Consider the following 21,958-nt stretch of genomic DNA (forward strand, 5'->3'; position numbering starts at 1 on the left):
GTTAAACCACTGAGCCTAGGGCTTGCTGGTTAGAAGGTCGGCGGTTCGAATCCCTGTGACGGGGTGAGCTCCCGATGCTCGGTCCCAGCTCCTGCCAACCTAGCAGTTCGAAAGCACGTCAAAATGCAAGTAGATAAATAGGAACCGCTACAGCGGGAAGGTAAACTGCATTTCCGTGTGCTGCTCTGGTTCGCCAGAAGTGGCTTTGTCATGCTGGCCACATGACCTGGAAGCTATATGCCGGCTCCCTCGGTCAATAATGCGAGATGAGCACGCAACCCCAGAGTCGGTCACGACTGGACTTAATGGTCAGGGGTCCCTTTACCTTTACCTTTATCATAGAATCATAGTGTTGGAACTTGGAAGGAACCTCGAGGATCATCTAGTTCTATGGTTCCCTATGTGGGGCACACACCCTACGAGGGGGGGCAATTTGATTTTTAAGACGGGCAATTCAAGAATGAGTTATTAACAGTGAATGGAATTTAAGCTTCCTCCACGTGAATAGTTAACTTTTTGAATAAGAATTATATGGGGGGGGGGGGGCATCAGGATTTTAGAGATTCTTAGGTGGGGCATGGCCAAAAAAAGTTTGGGAACCACTGATCTAGTCCAACCTACTGTAGCGCAGGACTCTTTTTGCCCAATGTGGGGCTTGAACCAACGACCCCAATATTAAGAGCCTTATGCTGTACCTACGGAGCTACACCTTTCCACGATGCTTGGCGATGGAGAGAGGTGAGCTGCTCCCTCGGACGCTTCCTCCTGATGCGCTACTACAGGGGTGGCCAACTCCCAAGAGATAGCAATCTACTCACAGAGTTAAGAGCTGGCAGTGATCTACCCCCTTTTTTGGGGTTCAGGTCAAAGTTGTTGAGCTTTTTTTCCCAAACGAAAGCCTGTTTTTTGGGTTCAGGTGAAAGAGTTGCTGAGTTGTTGTTGTTGTTGGTTTTTTTTAGGGAGGAGGAGGGCCCGTTTTTTAGGGGTGCAGAGAGAAAATGTTGAGCTTCTTTTCGGCGAGCCAAGGTATGGGGGGAGCCAGTGATCTACGTCAGACATCCAGTGATCTACTGGTAGACCACGATACCTGTTGGACGTGCCTGCGCTACTACAAGGGGGAAAGCTAGGGAACGTCGACAGCTCCTAGGGGGCGGGCAGGAACCGAGGGGCGTGGCTGGCGAGGAATGGTGCGCCTCGCATCTCGGCCGGGCGCGCCAGAACTTTTCCTCCTGCGCCATGTGATTCTTTCTCGCTCTTCTTCTCCACCCCTTTCCCCCTTCTTTCTTCCTCGCCAGCTGGAGCTGCGTAAACTTTTAAAGCCCACTCCTTTTTTTTGCAAAGGCTGCGGGCAGTGACGACTTTCGGAGGGGTGGCGGCGGCGGATCTCGCTGGTTGACATAGTAACTCCTCTCTCTCTCTCCCTCTCTGCTCGCCTCAGTCGGTGTCTGAGGGGCTGCTCGGTTGCTGCCGCCGCGGCCGCCACCGCTACCTTCATGGACTGCAGCGAGCGACCCCGGCAGCAAAGCGAAGGAGAAGGGCTGCTCGGGGCTTCGCTGCCTCCGCTGGAGCTCCGGCGACCCCGGCTCCTTCGCCATGGGGACACCGCGCTGCCCGTAGCTGCGAGCGGGGCGGCAGGCGGAGGGTGCGCCCAGCAGGCGAGTCTCCTCCTCGGCGGCGGGAACCCCGGGGCCACTTTTTCTCCTTATTTCTGAAGGAAAGGCAGCAGCCCCGAGTGCGAGGAGCGCCCCACTCTCTCCACCTTTGTTTGTGTCAGGTTTTTTTTGGGGGGGGGTCATCCTTTAAATAATAATTCGAGAAGAAAACGAGGGGCTTTCTCAGGGACGACGACCCCAACCAAGAGCGGGGTGAAGCAGCAGCAGCAGCACCATGAGCCAAATTGGCCAGCTGCCCTTCGGGCCGAACGGCTCTCCGGCGGCGAGCGGGGCGCGGAGGAATGACAGCCGCGACTACCTGCTGATGGACTCGGAGGCGTGTGAGGAGAACTGCACCGCGCCCTACGCTTACTACCCCGCGTGAGTGGCTTTTCCCGCCAAAGTGAGGGGGTGGGCGCCGCTTTTTGGAGAGGGGTGGGAAGTCAGGCGCGTCTCTCTCACGCGCTGCGCAAACGACGACGACGACGGCGGTGTGGGAATGGGGCAGAGGGAAGCCAGCTGCTCTCTCTTTCTCATTTTCCAAACACAAGAGTTCAAAGGGGGGGGGGCTGTCGTGTGAAACAATAGCGGGGCTGCTGCTAAGAGGTCGGTCTGACTCGCTTCCCGGATTCAGGGCTTCCTTCAGGCAGCTCCGCGGGGCGCGCGGAGCTTTCCCCCTCACGGAGCTGCACCTGTGGCTTCCAGCCTCCCCCGCTTGGAAAGGGAAAGCGCGGCGCGGAAGATGTGGCAGGGCTGGAGGGGGGGCGATCCTTATCTAGGGAGCCTTTCCGCCGTGGGGTTTGAAGGAAGCTGAAATATAAGCCTTCGTCCCCCACAATAAAATATCTGAGGGGGGGACCCCCAAAGTTGATGAGCATTGCCATTCAAATAGTGTGCCGTGTCATGTGATCGATTATGCGGGGCGGGGCTTACCTGCGCCCCCCCTCAAATATTTCATTCAAATCTGCACCCGTGGAGGGAAGATAGGGAATAGGTTTGGCCACAGCGAGGCTGGCGCTGGTAGTTTCTCTCGTGTAAGAGTGCAATGGAGTCTGTGTGTTTTTCTCTGCCAGAGAGGCATCCCCTATGAGTGTAGCCAGGATTTTTGTTGGTGTGTGTGTGTGTGTGTGTGTGTGTGTGTGCAGAATCTCAGATTTGTATTGATGTTGATTGATTGGGGGGGGCAGCCCCTCTTTCCATCCCAAGGTGGTGTGTAAAATTGAGGGTGGCATTAGCTACAGGTAAGAATTAAAGATATGGGCTGCTTGCTGCCCAGCTCTCTAGGCGTGGGAACTGTGGGAATGATGGGATGTAGAAGGTAGCCAATGCCATGCCCAAGGGGCAGAGGCGGCCAACCTGTTGTCCAAAAGCAGCGGAGAAATAAATAGGAATGGAGGTCCCCTGTGGGCTGGATATGGCATTGGGCTCCTGCCTGCCTGGCACCCCAGAACTGTTAGCTGCTGAGCTGCTTCACAACCCAGCTGAATGAATAGCCAAAGAGGAAACCCACACCAACACACTTATGTAGTGCCTATTTACAAGCATAGGAAGCTGCCTTATCCTGCATCTCATCATGGGTTCCACCTGGCTCAGTACTGCCTACACTGGCTGGCAGCAGTTGTCCAGGATTTCAGGCCGGGAGGCTTTCCCAGCCCTGCACAGAGATGAGGGGGAGCTTTCCCATGCAAAGCATGCGCTCTCCCGCTGAGCCACAGCTCTTCTTTAATGTGTTAAGATTTGAGGTTTTGAGCGCTGCTGCTTCCATCAAGGTTGGCAACCATTTGAGCATGCGCCTTCCTGCCCAGGTTTAGGGATGTGTGGGGAGTGTTTTGGTGAGGGCTGTAAGTGAGCAGCCTTTGTGTGTGGCAATCAGTGGGAAGTGGAATGTGAGGAAGAGAATGTATGTAAAGTGTATGTCGAAGGAGGGAGGTGACACACAGGGGTGCAGGTGCATTATCTGAGCCCTCTAGGTGTTGGTGGGCTCCAACTCCCACCAGGCTCTGCCAGCATGTGCAGTGGTCAGGGAGGGTGAGATTTCTGGTTCAGAAACATCTGGAGAGCCACAGGTTTGTTCCCCCACCCCTGCTCTTAACAAGGCAGGGTGCATAAAGAAGGCGACGGTTCTTACACAGGATTGGCCGTGAGCTTTTTGTTACAGTTACAGGTGTATTTGAAAGAAGGGGGGGGATAAGGTGAATGTGGAGAACTCATATACTACGGCAGGTTGTTTGTCAGGGGTGCTGTCAAGGGGAGTGTGTAGCTGCTCTAGAGATCCTACAGTGCTAGCGTTAAACACCTTGAGGTCCTTTGTAGACTAGAAAAGATCCCAGTGGAATGAAATGAATAATAGTTTCCTTCTAACTAGGGCAGTTACAAATAAGGGAGGGAGTGGGAGGGACATATTCCGCTCTCTCTTTCTCTCCCAGTGCATTTTCACATGGAGCGAGACTCCTAATGTCCACAAATGATTGCGAGTACAAACTAAGGTTAGCAGGATGCAAAGATGTGAGTTGATCTACCTGCCACATGCTGGAGGAAGGCTACAAGGCACCAGGAGTGTGTGATTGGGTTGCTTTTTGCCAGCAATATGAACAATTAATGGCTCACAGAGGGGTGGTGAGAGAAGAGACCATCGCTGCTTTGTGGTGACCTGGGGGATTGGGGGGAAGCCTGCACTCTGGCCAAGGGAACCTGGAAGAGAGATCTCTCATTGTGCTCACCCAGATGCCTCTCTGAAACCTCTCTGAAATCTGCTTCCCCTCCTCCTATCCCATTATGTCTGCTGGTAATGATGCAGAGACCTCCGCCCCCCCCAGGTTGACACTCAGTGGTCTCTTCCAAAGAAAAAAAAAGTGTGTGTGTGGGGGGGAGACCACCAGGAAGGTGGAAAAGAAAGGGAGGGTACCCCCAGGTGCCCAGAAATACCTTTATTGAGAACTCTGTATTCTTTGAGTTACTGTATTCTTGAGAGGCACTTTTAGGCACAGCCAACCTGAGTCTTTGGCCTCCCACTCTACTGCAATACACATACAGTACTTGAAAAAGATTTGAAGAACTGATGAATTCTCTCCAGATGCACTGAGTAATGCTATCTCCTGCCTACAGCCCAGTGCAGGAAGTGGAGAGGATAAAGGAAATGATAAATGCAAAAGAGAAAAAAAGAGGCATCTCTTTTCAAGTGTCAGAACTAGGAGTTGCTACATAACACTAGTCCGTCTTGGACTCGACATATGTGTAGGAAGGCATTGTGTGTGTGTGTGTGTGTGTGTGTGTGTGTGTGTGTGTGTGAAATGGAGCAGAAATGTGTATTTTGGGGGTGGGGTGGGGAAGACAAGGGAACCAAAAGCATCTGTCAGGTAAGTGAATAATGCTTCAGGGAATGTTGTTAAGGGTCTGATGAGGAGGAGAGATGAGCACACTCTGGCATGGAATATCTGTGTAAGTCCTTGCCAGAGAGTTCTCATTTCAGCAGCCCATTATTAACATCCCCTGAAGCATAATCCAGTTATGCGACAGATGTTTTTGCTCCCCTCCCCTCCCCAACCAACATTTCAACTCTTTTCCCCCATAGGAGTAGGGGGGGGGTAACATCAGGAGTCCATGCCACACATGAATGGGTCACAACCAGTTGTGCATGCCTTGTGAATATAAGGGAAAGTTGGACACAAACCACTGCCATCTGCAGCAGTAATTTTATTTTGCTAATCTGCATGGCATATTCCCTTACCCTAGTGTCAAGATTCATCCAAAACAAAAAAAAAATCCTTCAGTAGCACCTTAAAGACCAACTAAGTTTTTATTTTGGTATGAGCTTTCGTGTGCATGCACACTTCTTCAGATACAGTGAAATGGAAGTTTCCAGGCACTTATGTAGAGAAGGGGTGGGGAGGGGTGGGGATGGGGAGGGGGGATCACTCAGAAGGGTGGTGGAAATGGGTGATTGACTGACTGATAGCTGTTGATGACCGGAAACGACTGCAAATGGTTTTGCATGAAAAAGCAAGGGTTGAGATGGCTGAAGATCGCTTGCAACTGATAAGTTGCAACTTATCACCAAGCTCAAAACCATGGAGGGACCTGGTTTGAACAGAGATATCGGATTCTTATCTCATTATACATGATAAGCGATCTTCAGCCATCTCAACCCTTGCTTTTTCATGCAAAACCATTTGCAGTCGTTTCCGGTCATCAGCAGCTATCAGTCAGTCAATCACCCATTTCCACCACCCTTCTGAGTGATCCCCCCTCCCCCTCCCCACCCCTTCTCTACATAAGTGCCTGGAAACTTCCATTTCACTGTATCTGAAGAAGTGTGCATGCACACGAAAGCTCATACCAAAATAAAAACTTAGTTGGTCTTTAAGGTGCTACTGAAGGATTTTTTTTATTTTACTTCGATCCAGACCAACACGGCTACCTACCTGTATCCAAAACAAGGTAAGGATGATTTTAGTTGGCTATCCATCCTAACAACACTCTAGTTAGCAAGACAGACACACTGGTATTTCCAAACAGAATAATCTCCACATAGGTTAAAGACAGCTGACATCAAGCTGTTGCAGACTGCAGCTCAATATGCAAAATTCCTTGGAAATGTTGACACTTAGTTTGGGATTTAGGTCACATCTTCTCAAAAAAAGTTTGTGCGAAAGAAACCGAGCACAGCACCTCACTTTTCCACGCCTCCTGAGCTGCCAAACCAGGTACATTCTGGGTTAGCCAGGAGAATCAGATTTCATCAATTTTGTCTCTGGATGAGTAAATCTGAAAGCACCTTTCAGTGTAGCCATGTTAAACAAATTAGAAATACAGTGGAACCTCGGTTTACAAACACCTCGGTTTACGAATTTTCGGTTTACGAACGCCACAGACCCATCTGGAACGGATTAATCCACTTTCCATTACTTTCAATGGGAAAGTTCGCTTCAGTTTATGAATGCTTCAGTTTATGAACAGACTTCTGGAACCAATTGTGTTCATAATCCGAGGTATCACTGTAAATTACCAGTAATGAAGCTATTTTAAATGGTGTATTTGTGTTTGTTTACCTGTTTTATTTTATTATTATTTTTAAATCCAGAAAGTATACATTCAAAATAATGCATGGAAATGTATACAGATGTTTAAGCAGGCACCCCAAACTTCAGCCCTCAAGATGTTTTGGACTACATTTCCCATCTTCCCCAACCACTGGTCCTGTTAGCTAAGGATCATGGGAGTTGTAGGCCAAAACATCTGGAGGGCCGCAGTTTGGGGGTGCCTGGTTTAAAGGAATAGAGTTTCTGAGAAGTCACATGAACTTAACATGCTGTGCTTCCTGTTTTTCTGTTTCTTGATTTGCTGTTGACAACTTTTAACTTGTTAATGTGTTGGAGAGGTACAGTCATTCCTCTGTGCAGAATAAGAACTGATTACACTATGTAACATGACAAGAATCTGAACCGTTCAGTGATGGCTGTAAGAGGCATAGTTTCTTCCTCGCTAATGCTTTCCCTTTGTATCTTAACTACTTAACATGAGTCATTTTGTTATCCACCTCCTCTGATTTATACCACTTAAACTTGCCAAAACCTATTAACACAGCCTGGCACAGAATAGGACTGTTGGTAGGAGGCAGCAGCAATAGGAAAGGATTAAGATTAAGGAGCTCAGTGGTTATAAGTCTACATATTATTATCACTGTTATTCATTTCATTTCTAAATGACTTTATATTTTTAAGTTTGCAGCCTACATAAAAAAATTCAATAAAACATTTCTGAATAAAGTCAAATGTGAAGTATACATTCAAAACAACATACCATAGCTAACAGGAAACTAAAATATTATCTTGAAGATTTCAAAATAAAATTTTGCCAAGGAGGTCAAGTACAGAATACACATTTAACGTGGCTAACATTTTTTTTAACTTAAGCATTTCAAAAGAAAACATGGCTAAAGGAAGTCAAATACAAAATGCACATTTAAAACAGCATAATTAGCAAGAGGATGAAATGTTATAAACACAGAACGTATTTGCTGCTATCGCTGCCAATACTGCCGATGCTGGTTCATGGTGGCTGGCGGCTGTGGAAACTCATGCTCAATGACCTGGGTCTTCACTAAGAGACAGCCATGATGGTCATACATACATACTTAGCATAAAAGAAACTTGATGAATAGGAAAACAAGCTCTTGAAAAAATGGCACTACTAACAATAAAGATACCAACCACAAAAACATAGAATCATAGAAATGTAGAGCTGGAAGGAACCACAAGAGTCTTCTAGTCCAACCCCCTGCAATGCAGGAATCCTTTGCCCAATGTGGGGCTTGAACCCACAACCCTGAGATTATTGTGGAGGGTGATATATAAATCTTTTTTTAATAAGATTTTTATTAAAGTACGAGAATTTTTACATACATTATATTCTCTCCTTCCAATTTTTTATTTCCCGTACCATTTTTCCTTTTCTTTCCCACCCCTCCCCCACCCATAATCCATTGGAAGGGTTCAAACAGTTGTCCTCAGCCACGGGCACAATGTCTTTACTTTCCACTGAATGTCTTCTGATCCAGTAATTGTTATCCATTGAAGATAGGGGTTCCATCTGGTCCTTATAATACCGTAGTAGACTTGGCCCTCCATGTTATTTCCTGTGACGTTACTGCCACGATGTCTGACTGAATAAATTCAAACAAATAATTAGTCCAGACCTCTGCTATCTATTTTTCTCTAGCTTTCCAACCTAAAGCTATTGTTGCCTTTCCTGCTAGTATCATTTCTTTGAAGGTGTGCTGGTCACCTTTCTATATGGCCGTGTTTCCTAGTATACCCATTGTCATGAGATTGAAGTCTATAGGTAACTTCACTTTAAAAGCTTCATTAATAACCTTAAGGATTTTATTCCAAAATCCGGGTGATATATAAAGCTAATAAATAAAATAAAATAAGCACAGGTAGATGATTTTGCAGGAATGAAAAAGTTTTTTTGTTTTTTGTTTTGCACTTGCTGGAAACAATAAGGTGTAGGCTGTTGTCTATCTGACATATATCCCACAGTTTGGGAATTGTAGGCAGCTGCTGTGAAATAAATGGCCTCCAGTAGCCAATAAATTAATTCACCGAAAGGATGTGACTTGAACTCAACAAAACCAACTCTCCAGCCACAATATCACTGTGATTTGCAACAGGCCCTCTTAGATTGTAAAACTGAGCAAAAGTTGACGGAACACATTTTTACCAGAGTCTCTGGGTGAGCGCTATTGATCATTGTCTGTTGCTAACAGAAGGTTGCAGTGTGCTTGCTTAGAGAAAACCTGAGTCAAAATGACTTGCCTCACTTTATATCCTTTCTTTTTTCCTAATCGGGGAGAACAGCATTCAAGAGGGAAGCGATCCATCCATCATAGCTGCCAAGTTTTCCCTTTTCTCGCGAGGAAGCCTATTCAGCATAAGGGAATTCCCCTTAAAAAAAGGGAGAACTTGGCAGCTATGCCATCCATCCTAGGGCCTAGTTCTCAGAGGCGATATACTTTTAATGTGTCGTGAAATTATTACACCTGCTTTGAAATAATAATAATAATGATAATACATTATTTTCAGAGTGAGGTGAAAATAAATTTAGGTTTGACCCAAATGCTCAGCATTTCTCAGATGCAGAATCTTAATGACTTCTCACCAAAGTTGTAGGAATAATAAAAGTTTGTGCGTGTCGAATGATTAGCACTTTAAATGTATAAAGCAAGCAAGTTAATCAGAAATAAAAGATTACTGGGTCATTCCTCCACCCCAGTTTAGCACATGACATACAAATGTACATTTTCTCTCTTCTGCAGACTTCCTACATAACCATATGTTTCCACATAAATCCATTATAGTTTTCTTATTAAGTCTAAAATAACTGCTTATAAGTTTGTGCACATGTCTCAGGCAGAGATGTGGTTGGGCTCCAACCATAGCTGCCAAGTTATCCCTTTTTTAAAGGGATTTTCCCTTATGTTGAATAGGCTTCCTCACGAGAAAAGGGAAAACTTGGCAGCTATGGCTCCAACTCCAATCACCCCAGACTCACTGGCCATACTGAAAAGTTGCCGCACACTCCCAGCTTTGGGGAAAACGTTGGAGGGTTTGAAGACCCTGCCAGAGTCTTGCACCTCCTTTCCAAAGCCCAGCTCCTTGCTTAGATAGATATTGACTACCAAATGACCCTAAAATAATATTACTTAAGCATAGAACATATCTGCTGCTGTTGCTGCCAGTCCTGTCAGTGGGACAGTTATTTAGTTACACAACCCTTTGGAGGGATCAAGGAAAAAAACTTTTATCACCTGTGCATTCACTTCCCATTAGCACTTCTATTAAGCTGCCTTAAGACTTCCCTAGCTAACACCAAAACTCACATTATATTATGCTGTGAACCAGTAAGCAATCTGCATGAATGTGGAAGGTATGTTTATTTCTATAGGTACCAACAAATGTTCCAGTAAATATACAGTAGCCTGCAGTTCTGCAAGACAAAAATGTTTCTGGCCGCCACACAGTACACACAAACGCTGTTTGCACAATCCAAGGATTGTCAAAATGCACAAAGGTGGAATCCCCATGCAAGTGCAGCTTTCCCCATTTTCAGACTTAAGTTCTTGGCTACATTCACCTTTACAGACACTTCTACACTGCAGCTTCATTCTGCAATGAATGATAAACAGGGTGCTGTTTACCTGCAAAACATACTTCCAGTGCCCCAGGCATTAGGGAGGGAGGATAGAAGGATTTGTGGGTGAAGTAGTAATTAGAGGAGGGAAAATCCCGAGGCTTTCTTATACAAATGTGTTTCCTTTATATCTTGTTAAACTAAGATTAAATTCCTTTTTATTTAAGAGCCCAGAGAGCCAGCTGGCCTTTGTATTTAATTACGCCCACCAAGCATACAGTTTTACCTGTGTTTGCAGACTGTAATTCTATGCTTTATTAAGGCCAAACATACATAATCCCTTGATGGCAACCTGGTGAATGGTGGTACTTTTTAATACTGCATGAAGCAAGAAAGTAGAGAAATTCAAATTCCTACAAACGGAACAGTCCCTGAAGAGGAAAAACAGCTAGCAGGCATAGGTAGCAGATGAGTTGGGCCAAATTTCCCAGTCCAGCTTACTTTCAAATTAAGCTACATAGGATTGGGTGGCATAAGGAGTGCACAGGCATTGCTGAATAAAGCAAAGTTAGACAAGGTGCTTCACTGAATTTTTAAATGGGAAGAGATCCAAGAAACTATTACGTGCTCTATGAAGTTTAATCTAGTGCACATTTCCTCTGCAACTTGCAAATTGTGGTTGATGTCCAGGATCTACTTCAGGGATGCTCAGTGGAATCTTTGACTTTCTCCTTCTGAGGAGTCATTCATAGGGATGTAGGAAGCTGCCTAATGCCAAGTCAGTCCATTGGTCCCACTGGTGGCAGGTCTCCAGGGTTTCTGGAAGGAGCCTCTTGCAGTGCTACCTGGAGATGCCAGGGACTGAACCTGGGACCTGCTGCATGTGGACAGGGCTACCTGTCTTCCTCAAGTCTTCTCCATTCTAGAAGAGGCTTGCTATGCAGCATGGGGAACTGCTACACAAAAAACAGACCCAAAGGTTCCCTATGTGTGTAGAACTCATCATAAAAAGGTAAAGGTAAAGAACCCCTAACAGTTAAGTCCAGTCACAGACGACTCTGGGGTTGCAGCACTTATCTCGCTTTACAGGCCGAGGGAGCCAGTGTTTGTCCGCAGACAGTTTTTCTGTGTCATGTGGCCAGCATGACTAAGCCACTTCTGGCGCAACGGAACACTGAAACCAGAGCAGCACATGGAAATGCTGTTTACTTTCCCGCCAGAGCAGTACCTATTTACCGGTATCTACTTTTACTTTTTGGCATGCTTTCGAACTGCTAGGTTGGCAAGAGCTGGGACCGAGCAACAGGAGCCCACCCCGTCGTGGGGATTGGAACCACCGACCTTCTGATCGGCAAGCCCAAGAGGCTCAGTGGTTCTTTATATCCAGTGCCATGTTATAGCCAGCCTCCATATTACAGAGGGCTGCTTACGATTGTGGAGAGCACCATGTGTGGAATCTGTAGAGAGAGCTGCATGGCAAGAGGTTATGTGCTTGCCTTTTTGGGAAGGATGACATGTTGCTTTGGTGCTTGAAAAAAATTGGTTGCGTGGAACTGAACAGAGTCAGTTCCAGGGAAGGGAAGGGCCATAGCTCATTAGGAAAACATATGCTATGCACCCTCACCCCCAAAAACAACTGGACAGGAAGGTGCACATTCCAGTGGCCACGAACCTTTACAGAAGCATCTTCCTTTCTTAAATCTTAAGTGCCAATCTTAAATGTTGGGGAAGACTTTGTACACAGAAGTTCCCAGGTTCATGTCCCAAGATCACCAGATAGTAGGAAAGACCTTCTGTCTGGAACCGCAGAGAGCCACTGCATGAGACTCTTAATCTCAGGGTCATGGGTTCGAGCCCCACCTTGGGCAAAAGATTCCTGCATCGCAGGGGGTTGCATGAGATGACCCTCGTGGTCCCTTCCAACTCTACAGTTCTATGATTCTATGATGTGTACAGAATTAGACAGTGCTGAGCTAGATAAACCAATGGTTCCTGTGAGTCCTTCTCAGGCAGCTTTTTAGAAGATCGTATTGCTGAATGAGCAATTCACATCTAGTGAAGCTAGGAAATACAGCAAAGGTTTTGTGCCTGATTTATCAAACATACCCACGCAGAAAATAACACCCTCCAAAAAGCTTTATGAAAGAAAATTAAGCTACCCAAGTGACAGGGGTGCAAATGGAGCAGTTTGGGTCCATTTGTGATGCCACCCAGGGGCTGCCAGAGACTTTTACACATCCATAAGGAGAGAGAAAAGTAGTGACTGTACCCTAATCAGCTGTTTGGAGTCAGGGAGGTTGTTTGCAGCCACACCCACATTCCAGCAGGTGATCAGAGCTGTTAGCATTTGCAGCTTCGCCATCTGTTCAATGCTGAGACTCAGCTTTAATTTTGTTTTCTTTCAAAAAGAAAAGAAAAAAATAGAATTGATGCTGTAATTTATGGTAACAGCACAGATGAGTTCATTCTGCAATCACATTCAGCCACAACATAAAATTTGTTAGGAAAAAAAGAGAGCTTCCCATTAACTCTGCCATTCTTACGACTAATTCAAAATAAGCCATGCTAAAAGGTGGGATCCATGAATGCTACAGTCGCTGCATTCAAAGATACTGAAATCTTTCATTTCATTTGCTGTTGGGATTTGTTTTCAGCATACAGAGGCTAAATTCTCATGTCAATAAACCGTCCTTTAGCATAGCTTTGCTCAACCAGTCAGTAAGGACTGAGTGGATGAGACCAATGGTCAAGAAGGCGGTTTCTGCACATGCTGTGTAGAGGGAAGTGAAGGGCAGATGGGGCCTGTCAACCTGGGAAGGTACCCCATCTAGGAGAAGGAAAACTCTGCCCCTAAACCTCCGCTGCTTTGTGAGGTATCGTAGGGCGAAGAAAAAGCTCAGGAGCAAACCCTACACATATCCGGGGTGGAATCCCTAAGACGGTTGGATGCTTGCACGCCTCCTTCCGGCAACCCCTGCAGCCAAGCTGGTGTAAAACATGTTGCTCTGCTTTCCTTTGGACCACATCAGCGAGGCCGAGAGGGAGGTTTTGTTGTCTGGGCAGTTCAGGACCTCCAAACACACTGCCCAGGCTTGCGCCCTGGGGAGGTCAGTTTGGTGCTTCACCCTTGGAAGCATACTCCATTGTCTCTCAAGACAGATGGATGCCAGGAAGAACAGTTCCCATCATTCACTGTTGTCTGCTATGACAATTTAAAGAATTAGCCTAGGGAGAAAAACTGCCTGCCATACAATCCCAGTGTCCTCTCTCAGTTCATCATTTCACTAAATTGCATAAATTCACAAGGAATAAAAAAACATGTAAGCAATTTACTGGCCAGTATTATATTATCCTCCAGTACAGTCATACCTCAACATCCGAATGCTTCGTGCCCTGCGTGCGCGTTCTGCACGTGTGCAGAGTGGCACGCACGGTTGGCGAAATCGCGCTTCGCGCATGTGCTTCGCGCATGTGCACAAGCAGGGCTTCGACATCTGAAAACCTCGACTTACGAAGACGGCCGCGGAACGGATTGTCTTAGTAAGTCGAGGTACCACTGTATTGAAATTACACTATAGCCTCAGTTGGGAATGAAATAAAGCTCTCTATCTGTGTACATAGGGACGCAGGTGGTGCTGTGGGTTAAACCACAGAGCCTAGGGCTTGCTGATCAGAAGGTCGGCGGTTCGAATCCCCACGACGGGGTGAGCTCCCGTTGTTCGGTCCCAGCTTCTGCCAACCTAGCAGTTCGAAAGCACATCAAAATGCAAGTAGATAAATAGGTACCGCCGCTCAAAGCGGGAAGGTAAACACCATTTCCGTGCGCTGCTCTGGTTCACCAGAAGCGGCTTTGTCATGCTGGCCACATGACCTGGAAGCTGTACGCTGGCTCCCTCGGCCAATAATGCGAGATGAGTGCCACAACCCCAGAGTCTGTCACGACTGTACCTAATGGTCAGGGGTCCCTTTACCTATCTCTGTACATAATGCGGCAATTCCAAACGATACTGATTGCTAACTGATTCCAGCTGATACTGATTCCAAACGATACTGATCGTCGAAGAATTGATGCTTTTGAATTATGGTGCTGGAGGAGACTCTTGAGAGTCCCATGGACTGCTAGAAGATCAAACCTATCCATTCTTAAGGAAATCAGCCCTGAGTGCTCCCTGGAAGGACAGATCGTGAAGCTGAGGCTCCAATACTTTGGCCACCTCATGAGAAGAGAAGAATCCTTGGAAAAGACCCTGATGTTGGGAAAGATTGAGGGCACTAGGAGAAGGGGACGACAGAGGACAAGATGGTTGGACAGTGTTCTCGAAGCTACGAACATGAGTTTGACCAAACTGCGGGAGGCAGTGCAAGACAGGAGTGCCTGGCGTGCTATGGTCCATGGGGTCACGAAGAGTCGGACACGACTAAACGACTAAACAACAGCAACAACTGATTGCTAACATATATAATGGATATGTTTGCATATAATCCCAAACTAATGATACTTAATGCATGGTACGACTTTGCCATGAAACATATGCTCAACAACCCCAAAATAATCCCACACCTTCTGCCATTGGCTGATTGCAGATTTTTGCAGCACTGAGCACTATATGCTCTTATGAGTATATTCTGCCATCCTGTTCTAGTTTATGGTATAGTTCGAAAACAGTTTTACCAAATGCTGGAAGTTGTTTGCCCAGAAAGCCTTTCAAGTGAGGCTTTGAACCCAGATCTCAGCAGTCCACCCTCCCACACTGCAGGTATCACCCCTCACTAGCCGTCGGTCTGCCTAGAGCAGAAATAGCCCAAATGGTGTCCTGCAGATGTTGTTAGACTATGACTCCCATCATCCGTTGTCCATGTAAGATGAGGTTGATGGGAGTTGTAGTTCCAACAATATCTGGAGGGCACCAAAAACCTCATCAGGAGGATCTCTCAGCAGCCTTGGGCATCTAGCTGTTTCTCCACCTGACATAACTCACACAAAGGTTGTTGTGAGAACTAAGCTGGTACCTATCAGCATCAACAATACTAGGCTATGTGGCCAAATTCAGAAGTCCCATCCCTCCATAGAGCTGCACCTCCTGTGCTGGTAGTATGCCTGTCCAAGTGCTGGCAAGAAAGGGGCAGAAGGCTTAGTGCTCCCTGGAGATCCTCAGCTGTGTAAATGTCAGGAATGAATCCAGTTATTAATCCAAAACACTGCTAAGGGCCACCTTATAGGTTCATGTTATTCTTTAACATGGAAACTACCTGAAACCTGCTTGTGAATACCTAAGAGAGTGAGAACGGTCACAACGGTCAAGGTTGGAGTATTTTAGCTATATGGGATAGCTGTTTCTAACTCTTTGTCTACTTTACATATAAAATAAGCCCTCAATTGTACATTACAAAATAAGGCGATCGATAGTTAATAAAAAAAGGCTGCAATACTTTGAATCTCAGATATTTCGAAAGCGTGTCGCTAATTGCAATTCCATTCTCTGAATAGTGCCCTGCTAAACTCTGTGGAACATTAATGCACAAATGGTTTATAGCACAACTTGAAAAAACTTGTCTGGAGCAACAGTAATTTGTAGTCATATTTCTGCATGGCTGACTTTCATTTCCTCATAAATGCTAAAATAATGAATCAACTTTGAGCAGAAAATGTAATTAGCTGGTTCAGAAAATATGACCAGTCTTCCTTTTCAGTTATCATACTGCTCACTCCTCCCCCCTCTGTCTCTGTATATTTTGCTTGGCATTTTCACTCAAGCCTGCAATATTTGAATCTTGCACAGACCCCATTCATTTCGAAAGGGTTTGGTGTAGGAGACCTTCTTGAAAGAGCATGCCCGAGATAATAATTCTTCAGGGAGCTGGGTGCTGATGCTGGTTTTCGGTGTCACAAGTTGTTTGGGTGACCAACCACCCTAATAGAATTTAATAAATCTGGCAAGGCCATTGGTTGGCTTCAGTGTCTATTGTGCAGAGTTATGCTTTCTCTTGTACTTTTTAACCTCTTCTGTAGACAAGAGGATTTTGGCAGCTGAATGTTCTAATACAGGTGAGACCAGTGCAGTGTTGTGAGGGTTTTGGACTAGGAACTCAGCTACATTAGTAAAAAACCAGCATTTTAAATGTGTTATACACTTGTAACACCAGATGGCACTGTGGAGCACAAAACCTTTCGATGCAATTTTACGTACAGGTTTTTTCTTTTGCTATAACAATTGAATTTATGACTTACTTATAGCATCCCCGATCCCCGTGTGTGGATCTGGGAGACCAGGGTTCAAATATACACAGGATGGTTAGAACATGGGACTGATAAAACCAAAGTCACAGGTTTGATCCCCATATGGGGCAGCTGCATATTCCTGCATTGCAGATGGTTGAACTATATGATCCTCAGGGTCCCTTCCAACTTGACAGTTCTACCATTTTATGCATGACACTTACTGGGTGACCTTAGGGCGGCTTGCCACTTTCTCTAAGCCCAACCTCCCTCACAGGGTTGTTAGCATGAAATGGTAGCTGTGAAGAACCATGAGCTCCTTGGAGGAAAAGTGAGATATAAAAATTATTAAATACCAACATTTGCTAAAAATCCTGCACTGCTGTTAAAGGCGCACTCCCATTGTGATTGGCTCTGAGCTCCTGCCCTTTACACTTCAGTACCTTTTCCTTCCCCTCTGCTCTTGTGGGTGCACTTTATAAGCTGCCAGAGCCTTGCAGTTAGCTTCCCCTGATCTGCAGATGCTTGCATGCTGTTTTCTCAGTGAGGCTCCTGCTGCTGTGCATCTGCTTGCTATTAATGCCTCAGCACTGATCTCTTGTTCCATCACTAGTGAAGCAGTAATGGAGAGCACTCCCCACTGCATTATTCTAGATTGTTGACTGAGGCATTCTGTTCTTTCCCCAGTCTATGCACTTCTTGAGTTTTCTGAACTAGTTTCAATAACGTTGCTTTCCCCACCCCCTATCCCTAAGTGTTTTAAATTGTTCTTTCATCTCTTTCAAACAGCATTCTAAAACTATTTGGGGGCGGGGTGTGTGCTCACAGGGTAAAAACATTTCCAGAAACATTCCAGTCTGTGGAGCAAGTCTTTTGAGACCTCATCAGAAAACTGTTTGTGGCATTGTTAAAATGAACAGTTTCAGTTGTGAAGAAGGAAAACATGGATTTCAGAAAAAGAAGAAAAACAAACCTGTTGCAACAAAATATTATGAGCAGTGATCCATATACTCTTCTTGCAATATTCAGTGCTGGATAAGAATCCTGCGCACTTAATCATTGAAAGTCTAGGATTTGGCAGCCTTTCTGAAGCTAAGCAGACTCGAGACTCTGAAGTGCCTGAATGGAAAACAATGCACATGGCCTTACCTTCCTTGAAAGAAACCTGTCTCACCGCCAAAGGATAAATTTACAAAGAGCAGGTTCATAGAGGAGAAGATTGTCCCTTGTTTGAGGCTTTACAGCGGTGATGGGCAACCTTTTGAGCTTGGTGTGTCAAAATTCGCCAAAAAACCGAGCATAACTCGGGTGGTGTGTCACTTTGAGAAAAAAACCATAATTTCGCGATATTTATAGTTTAAATAACAAAAACGTATAATTGTAATATATAACTGTATTTAATAAACCAAAAACTAATTATTTAACCTAACCAAACCAAACCAAACCAAAAACCCCTTATTTATCAGAAAGTGCCCAGAGTTGTTGAGCTTTCTGGGGGAGCTGCTGACCAAAGTTTTGCTTTCCTTTTTTTGGGGGGGGGGATGCCCCAAAGCTGCTGCACTTTTTGGGGGGGAAGGAGAACAGAAATAAATGACGAATAATACCTTCGCTGGAACTAACACGCAGCACCAACATAGTATGCCAAAGCGCCAAAAAGCCCAGCACAGAACGGGTTAAAAAACGAACGCTGTTACACCCAATCATCCTCTTCCAAAGCGCCAGAAAAAACAGCACAGAAAGGGTTAAAAAACCAATCTCTGGCTACCAGCAGCAGCAACAACAAAAACAACAAAAAGGATCTGGGTTTTAACAGCGGAGACAACAGGTTTTAACAGTGGAGACAAGCTGTAGCGTGAGGAGGAGCGGGAGAAAAAAATGGGGGGGGCACGCGTGTCATAGGTTCGCCATCACTACTTTACAGGTTAAAACCAATGCTTTCAGTTGTGATGATACTTAATCTAGTGATGATCTTTTTACACTGGAGGTTGGAAATATGACAGGGCGAGTAGTGATTAACAGCCAAGCACTTGTGCTTGAAACTTACTGCAGTCTTCAAAGGGTCTTTGCAAGTATCCGCACATAAAGTACATTCTAGTAATCTCACCACGACACCACCAAGCTGTGGGATATCCAGCTTCATTTAACCAACATGCTTAAGTCTAATTAGTGCATGAAGGGGTTAATGCCATAGAGTAAGCTGTCCTGCTGGGTTTAGCTAGGGCCAGGCTACTTCCCCTCACCTTGGGAGGAGGGCAATCAAGGCCTTTGTTCACCTCAGTCTACCAGAGAAGCTCAGTGTGTGAAGAGGCTAAGCTGGTTGCTGCAATTTAGCCACAAGGCTCTAACAAGCCTTTCTTCTGTTCCTATACCAGTAATTTAGGAACTTTCATCACTGTAACTAAGCCAGGTTTCACTGCCTGTGGTTTCTGATGGCTATATGGAAAGTTATTGATTTATTGTTTGTTAAATTTGTATGGTGCCCTTCATCCATAGATTTCACAAGATAAAAATGCAAACCAAAAAAACCAAAAAATACACAATAAAAACAAGAACAAAAACAAAACAGTGACCCTCCCCACTGGAAATGCACATGAACTGGACCCTTGAAGAGTTTGTAAGTAAACCTATTTTTAACTTACCAAATATGTGTCTTTTTCTATGCTAAAGGAAGTGGGAAACCTTGGAAGGAACCTAGAAGAGCATATTTTAAAGGTCTAACAGCCTATATTTCCATGCTTTACTTTGCTGCATGTTTGTGATTTTGTGACTCTCATCAAAGAGTACTTGCCCCAAACTTGAATCTTGGCATCCAGGAATTCATCTTTTATATATCTATTTTTTTCCCTTGCCACCAACATGCCATAGATAGCTATATCAAGGTTAAAGTTGGAAATATGGACATAGTAGCCACATCATGGGATCGTTTCTTGCCACTTAGATCTCCCAGTGTTTTTACAGCAGAACAGGTCTGGCATAAACTGCAACTGTTCTTCCACTGCTTTTGTATCAGAAAAGTCCACATAAAACTTTAGAAACCACATTTTACACTAGTAGTCCTGCCTTCACAATGAACTGGAAGGATTTTTATTTATTTGTTTTAATTGCTCCTAAACTCAGTTTCCACTGTCCCTATAGAAAACCCTGCTTCGGTCATTTCGAAAACGAGTCATGCCTTGTAATGCAGTGTGCACATTAGAACAGTATTACTTAAACCAATAAAGTTCATTTTTGTTCCTACTTATGCAAACTTTGGCATTTTGAGTACGATAATTGCATTAGTCTGGCGACAGGGAAGCAAGAAACAGGGGCTAATGACTCCTGAGGAGCTTCATTTGTTTCCCCTTTCCTGGCAAGTCCACAACCTATTGGTCCCTGAGCTCTTGGTTGTTATGCGCATGTGATCTGATTCATATCGAATTGATTTATAGTTAATGGTTTGGAAATTGTGGGATGTGGGTTTTGACTTGTTGCTTATATTTCTGCACTCCAGGAACAGTGCCACCCTAATATTGATTTATTCTTGTTGAACAGGGATAGGATTGCACGTAAATTCCCCTTGCACCACCAGAGTTCAAAAATAAACCAGGCATAGAGAACCTATGGTGGTAGCAGATTCCATAGTTTAACTGTGTGATGTATGAGTAAGTACTTTCTTTTGTCCGTTCTGGATAGTCCACCGTTCAGATTCATTGGTTGCTCTTGAGTTCTAGTATTACGAGAGACGCAGGTGGTGCTGTGGTCTAAACCACTGAGTCTCTTGGGCTTGCCGATCAGGAGGTCAGCAGATCGAATCCGTGTGATGGGGTGAGCTCCCATTGCTCTGTCCCAGCTTCTGCCAGCCTAGCAGTTCGAAAGTACGCCAGTGCAAGCAGATAAATAGGTACCACTGCGGTGGGAAGGTAAACGGCGTTTCCGTGCACTCTGGTTTTCATCACGGTGTCTCGTTCCACCAGAAGCGGTTTAGTCATGCTGGCCACATGACCCGGAAAGGTGTTTGTGTACAAATGCTGGCTCCCTCAGCCTGAAAGTGAGATGAGTGCCACACCCCATAGTCACATTTGACTGGACTTAACCATCCAGGGGTCTTTTACCTTAGTATTATGAGAAGGATGTCTCTTTCTTCAGTTTCTCTACACTAGGCATACGGCAAGTCCTGTGTTCTCTTTGAGGTTGTTCTTGCCCCTGGTGGGGCGGAAGACATTATTTAAATATTTAAAAAATAAATTTATAAGTTGTGTGACCATGTTTTCCCAGTTGGATCCTTTTACATGTTTTTTTTGTATTTCATGCACTGTGACTTTCCGATATTTTTTATTGATTATAGTTTAGCAATTATTTATTGTAGAATTCTTTATTAAGTGTAAACTGTTTGGTTATTATTTGATTATATTTATTTTTACTCTTTACTAATATATTCTAATGGGTTATTGAATATTCTTTATTTGATATAAGTTGTTCATTTTAAAGTTATGTTCTTATTATGACTTTTTTGGTATTGGATCGGATTGTTTTTAGGTGTGTGATCCTTGCAGTCTGTTTTGTTGTTTTTTTCAGCTTGCAAACCACCTTGTGTGTAGTAATCTAGAAAGGCAAATTAAAAGTGAAATGAAATGAAATAAAGACACACACCTGTGTCATTCCCAGCTACTTGGACTTCTTTGATTTCTCCATGGATTTATATGGACATTCTCAATTCCATCCCTGGAGACATTTAAAAATAGTGAACCAGGGAGTGAACTAGCCAGACCATGGTTCTTTTTAACATGCACACATACACACACACACACACACACACACACACACACACACACACACACAGTTATGGCTTTATGACTGTGTCTGTGCCTTCCTCTTCCACCCACTCCAGCCTGCTCCCACCCAGTTATCAGTCCTCTCTGCAAGTTTTTCAGTATCCTGTGCATTGAGTTCTTTTGAGGGCTTGTGTCCATTATTGCAGGTTTTTTGCACTTGTGGTCTATTGCAGGTTTTTTGCACTTGTGTGTTAGTTTTGGCACCAACACATGAAGATTCAAAATGATGTTATACACCCATCCACCAAAACCTGTACCCCCCCCAAAAAATGAAATAAGAGATTGAGATAATGAATGTTCAAGCTCCTTGCCTTATGCTAAGACATTTCTACAAGATAAGGTAGCATGTTCTCCAAGACAGCTTCATTTGTAGCATTCTTCCTGTCCAGAGTCCAGGCATCATATGTCCTGCTCACCTGTTCTGGACCTTCACTTGTCCTGTTAAATCTGATCTCCACCACTCCCTGTCGTCTTCCGCCTACTCAAGCAATTGTTCCGCCGCAAAAGCTGTGTGTAAACCCAAGCGCATACACTTCAGGCTTGATACAATCTGACCTTCTTCCCATAGCAAAAATTTCCTTCTATGGCTATTGGTTGCTCAACTGGGTGTTTGCCAGTTTTCAAGCTGACTACACTGTTTGGACCGC

The 21,958-nt window shown here is 44.9% G+C and overlaps 1 protein-coding gene and 1 long non-coding RNA gene across 2 annotated transcripts in view; one reads left to right on the forward strand and one right to left on the reverse strand.

Annotated features, from left to right (window-relative positions):
* The first annotated feature begins 1,189 nt into the window (after positions 1 to 1,189).
* Positions 1,190 to 21,958, forward strand: part of TRPC6 (transient receptor potential cation channel subfamily C member 6) — a 70,945-nt gene continuing 50,176 nt past the window's right edge. The window contains exon 1 of the mRNA XM_035115113.3: positions 1,190 to 2,033. Coding sequence (XP_034971004.3) covers positions 1,888 to 2,033 — 146 coding nt within the window. The 5' untranslated portion in view covers positions 1,190 to 1,887. The remainder of the gene's footprint in view (positions 2,034 to 21,958) is intronic.
* Positions 8,197 to 21,836, reverse strand: LOC148686032 (uncharacterized). The gene is made up of 3 exons (XR_015949719.1): positions 21,728 to 21,836; positions 12,553 to 12,681; positions 8,197 to 8,313 (listed from the first exon to the last, which is right to left on the reverse strand). It is a non-coding gene; the product is annotated as an uncharacterized LOC148686032 (long non-coding RNA).

Source organism: Zootoca vivipara, chromosome 4 (assembly GCF_965207765.1).
Source record: "Zootoca vivipara chromosome 4, rZooViv2.hap1.1, whole genome shotgun sequence".
Taxonomy (NCBI): Eukaryota; Metazoa; Chordata; class Lepidosauria; order Squamata; family Lacertidae; genus Zootoca; species Zootoca vivipara.